Source organism: Centrocercus urophasianus, unplaced genomic scaffold (assembly GCF_019232065.1).
Source record: "Centrocercus urophasianus isolate 14NV4802_14NV808 unplaced genomic scaffold, USGS_Curo_1.0 seq_1014, whole genome shotgun sequence".
In the NCBI taxonomy this organism is placed as follows: Eukaryota; Metazoa; Chordata; class Aves; order Galliformes; family Phasianidae; genus Centrocercus; species Centrocercus urophasianus.
Genome location: NW_024884159.1, coordinates 1 through 4,108, shown reverse-complemented (window position 1 = coordinate 4,108; position 4,108 = coordinate 1). Strand labels below are relative to the sequence as shown.

Here is a 4,108-nt window from a genome sequence, read left to right as displayed (position 1 = left end):
GTGGATGCTGTTAGTGAGCACAGGCACTGAAGACTCAGGGAGAGGCCTGCAGCTTTTAGACCATGCCGTTGAAAATGGTGATCCTTCTCTCTCTAGAAAAGGAAGAAAGAAATGCCTTCGAAGTCAGAGAAACGGCCCAAAATGGAGGCCAAGCCTTCGAGAGTGGCAGCAAAGCGCCAGGGACGGGACAGCGAAGAAGAGGGCATGTTCCAGGTATGGAGGGCACAGCCCCCTTCCTCTTCGTGCTCCTCTTCATACCTTCCTTTCTTGGCACAGGTCTCCCCTTCGCCTCCTCTGTAGCTGCATTGGCTTCTTAGGATGCCTGCTGCTCCCCTGCTGCTCCTCTGGTGTTGTGAGCAACCCCGTGGGCTGCAGAGCAGCTCATTGTGGAGCAGGGCTCAATGCTGGCTCTGTGTTCCTGCAGATTGGGAAGCTGCGCTACGTCCGAGTGTCCTGCTTCAAGGGGAAGGTGCTGGTGGACATCAGGGAGTTCTACATGGATAAGGAGGGGGACATGAAACCGGGGAGAAAAGGTACTGCTGGCTTCTCTGCGTGGTGTCTGCAGGCTGTGCTGGGCTCTCCCAGCCTGCCTTTGGTTTTTCACTGATGGGTCACTATTCAGCTTAGACCTTTTGCTTTGAGACTTTAACAATGACTTGCCAGCTTGCCTTGAGGTTCACAGGCCCCAGACCGTTACATTGCTCTTCTCTCCTGCCAGGTGTGCTGTAGGGCTCACCAAAGATGCAGCTCCTGTGAGACAAATTGAGGAATGTTTTGATTCTTCCTATTGATTTTTGTGTTAAGGCAGATGAATTTCTTTGAGCTTGGTTTGCTCCATAACCACTAAGCACGGTTTTCCTTGCAGAAATTAATTTCCTTCAAGGAAGAAACTGCTATAAATTACTCAGAGGGTATTGCTTACCCTGGAAGTTGGGAGCAGAGCAATGAAACCTTTCTGTGCCCGTTGGGGTGGAGAGGGAAAGGAGCATTGTGGGCACCTTCCAGGCTGGAAAAACCACACTTGCAACCGAAAACAGAACATCTGTTAGCTAGAATAGAAATCAGGAGGAAATGTTTTTCATTTAATTAATGCCTCTGCTGTTTTTTCTCAGGAGTTGTTGGCCCCTGATTTTTATCTAGAGAAATTAATAAAGCTCAGCCCTCATTCTTTAACAAAGCCATAAGGAACAAGTTGATAACGTTTAGCTGGACCCCACTCTGCAATTCCATGACTGTATTTGTTTCCTGAAAGAGAGGGAAGGGAAATGAAGACTTTATCTCTACTGGTCTTAAAAATAAAAAGCCAGCTCTTTTCTAGAGTTTAAGCTATAGTCATGGTTTCTTGTTAGCAGCAGCTTTTCTAAATAGAGCTAGAGCTGGCATTTCCTTTGGGTGGTGGAAAGGACGGTTCTCTAACTGCTGGGTACAGCAAGGCTTTCCTAAAATCTCTTTCCAGCTCACGGAGGTGGGAATTTTCCCAAGGAACAGACTACAAGAGGTTGCAGAACTCCTTGAAAGGCAGCTCGATCTCCTGTTCTCACACAGTGCTTTTGTGATAGCACTGAGTACTTGCTGATATGGATGCTGAAGCACTGACACAATTGCTGTGCTCAGCAGGCTGCCCCTGTTTCTTTTCTGGGCTCAGGCTGCACCTTTTCCTTCTGTAACTCTTTCGAAGGAGCTGCTGTGGGATGCTGCTTGATGCTGGCTGCTTGCTCCCAACGCCCTTTCTGCTGTTTCCAGGCATTGCTCTGTCTGCAGAACAGTGGAACCAGCTGAAGGAGATAATTCCTGAGATTGATGCTGCAGTCAAGAAATTCTGAGATGGAGGATGTTGGACGTCTTCAATCTGTTTGGTTCCCCTGGAGTGAGCTGAGAACGATGGGGCCAAGAAATCTCACCTGGCGCTTTTCCTTGGCCACGCGGGCTTTTCTGCACTGAGGTGGTGGTAATGGAAATGGAAATGTCTCTGACACTTGTAATGAGCACGTGGAACTCGAGCCAGTGTAAGGATTTCACCCTCCTGGTCTCGGGGAGACACGAGATCCGTGCGAGTGAGGGAGCCGAGCAGCTCTGAGTGCCTGGGAGGACACAGCTGCAGCCTGGCTTTCCAGGGGGCACGGCTGCCAGTCTGCAGCTTTGGCTGCTCTGCATTTTTTCTGTCCTCCACTTGGTTGAGTGCTGAGTGAGATGGCTTATATACCTCAAGTCATCATCGTTTCTATCTTTTCCACTTGCCGTTCTGGGTATTTCAAGTATTCTCTGCGTTGTTGGGATTCCTTTCATTCTATTTTTTTTTATTCATGGAGTGAAGGAGGCTGTTACACTTCAGAGAATGGTTGGTTTGTAGAGGGTGAACGCGCACAATAAATGCATTGGCATTACAAAGAGTTGCCAGCCTGTGAAATACTGCACTTCAGCTCCTAGTTTCAGGTGTCTGCAGGTTGCAGTTCTCCTTTCAGGAGTGCTCTGTCCTGTTCTCACACATTCCCAATACTCCTGTGTAGAAGCAGTCAGATAGCAGCCTGCTCCAAGCCGTGGGAAGGAAGAATGGCAATCATTCAAAGGAACTTTGGAGGCTTATTAAAGAGGGAAATTAAAAGCCTAAGATGGCAAGCTATGGGAAGAATAGAGAGAGGGTATTTTCTGCTTGGGCTCCAAATGCTTCACACTCCAGGATCAGCTGCAGCAAGCACAGCCCTCCTCAGCAAGACTTCAACAGACTTTGCAGCAGCCTGCGTCTTCTGTCTATTTTGGGTTCTCTCCTTGCCCTGGTTTCCATAGTATCCGAGTGCTTCCTGCTCTTAAATATATCCCTGTGACACTTGCAACACCTTGGTGGAGTAGGAGGTACTGGAGCCGTTGTTCTGTAGAGGTGCTGGGCTGTGACAGCGCGGGGCTGAGTGCAGGATGTGGGGCGGAGCTGTGAATGGAAAGTAGGCTTTCCTAAAGGCTGAGTTCCGAGCTGCTGTCACTTCCAGTAGGGATAGCAGGAGGGCGTGAGGGGAGGAAAACCATCAGACCATCTCAACTGAGTGAAGGGCTCAGGGGTGTGAGGGTGGGCAGCTCAGTGACTGCTGCCTTCCCCCTCGTCCTGTGCTCACACAGCAAAGTGCTGCGGCCCTCTGGCCGGTGAGAGCCTGGGTGTGCTGCTGTGCTGTGTCACACAGCTGTGCTGCTCGCGCTGCTCTTGGAAGTGTGGCAGTCCTTGGGCTGAGAGCTCTTGGCTGCGTGTGATTGTGCAGAGGTTGTGCTGCTGCTCACCTCGGGTCATCCGACAGCGAGTGCAGGGCTGTCGGTCCTGATGGCCGTTCCTCAGTACAAAGATGAAGCTTTGTGTGTGGGCAGGGCTGCAATTACTGCTGTCCAAGCCCCTCTCCTGCTTCCTTGGCAGAAAAGCTCTGCTGGTTATGAAGGCTTGCTGGGTGCTCCTGTGTGTGCCAAAGGCGTGAACCCGTGGTGCTGGGAAGGCTCGGTCGTTCTGTCCCAGCCCTGGGGAATCAGATGGAAGGTTGTAAAGCAGCCATTTCCATGCACGATGCCCAGTCGGGAGCAGAGCTGAGGGGAAGCAGAGGCCAATCCTATGAAAGCAGCTGCTTCTCGAGGGGCAGAACTGTGGGCTGGTTGGTGCTTCAGTGTCACCCCGATGTAGCAGAGATGGGAGCAGCCCAGGCCACCCAAAACGTGCTGCTTTTCCTCTGCTGCCTCACAGCATCCACCGCAGCCGGAGGAGCTGCTGGGACGGCAGCCCCCGTTGTCACATAGGGAGGCAGGTCTGAGCTCGGGGGCTGCGGCAGCCGCTCCGCTATGGCTGCGCCTCACCCGGCGCGGCCTGAGCGGGGTCTGCCGGGATCCGCAGCCGGAACGGAGCCGCGCCGCGCCGCTTCCTCCCCGAGCATCGCTCGGAGGCCATCGCCCACCGCCGCCCCGCAGCGCCTCCGTAGCGCCGTGCGCCGCCAGGGGGCGCCATAGCGCGCTCCTTTGTGGCTGCGCGGCGGCGGCGCGGGCGGCGGGGCCGTTCCCAGGCGCGCTGCCTCCCCCGTCCGCCCGCAGCCGCGCCGGGCGCGGGGCATGGCCAGACTCCGCGAGGGCGAGGCGAGGAGGCAGC

General features: G+C 53.7%; 1 protein-coding gene across 1 annotated transcript; it reads left to right on the top strand.

Moving 5' to 3' along the window:
- Positions 1-42: 42 nt before the first annotated feature.
- On the top strand, positions 43-2,320 carry LOC122166957 (activated RNA polymerase II transcriptional coactivator p15-like). Its single transcript, XM_042831106.1, has 3 exons — positions 43-213; positions 425-533; positions 1,744-2,320. Exons 1-3 carry the CDS (start codon positions 112-114, stop codon positions 1,821-1,823), a joined length of 291 nt encoding a protein of 96 aa, XP_042687040.1. The 5' UTR covers positions 43-111; the 3' UTR covers positions 1,824-2,320.
- The last annotated feature ends 1,788 nt before the right edge of the window (positions 2,321-4,108 follow it).

Bases quoted from the DNA above. Each gene is read 5' to 3' on its own strand.
- LOC122166957 (XM_042831106.1), top strand. From the start codon at position 112: ATGCCTTCGAAGTCAGAGAAACGGCCCAAAATGGAGGCCAAGCCTTCG. The intron at 214-424 runs GTATGGAGGGCA...GTGTTCCTGCAG, and splicing joins AAGAAGAGGGCATGTTCCAG to ATTGGGAAGCTGCGCTACGT. The intron at 534-1,743 runs GTACTGCTGGCT...TGCTGTTTCCAG, and splicing joins CATGAAACCGGGGAGAAAAG to GCATTGCTCTGTCTGCAGAA.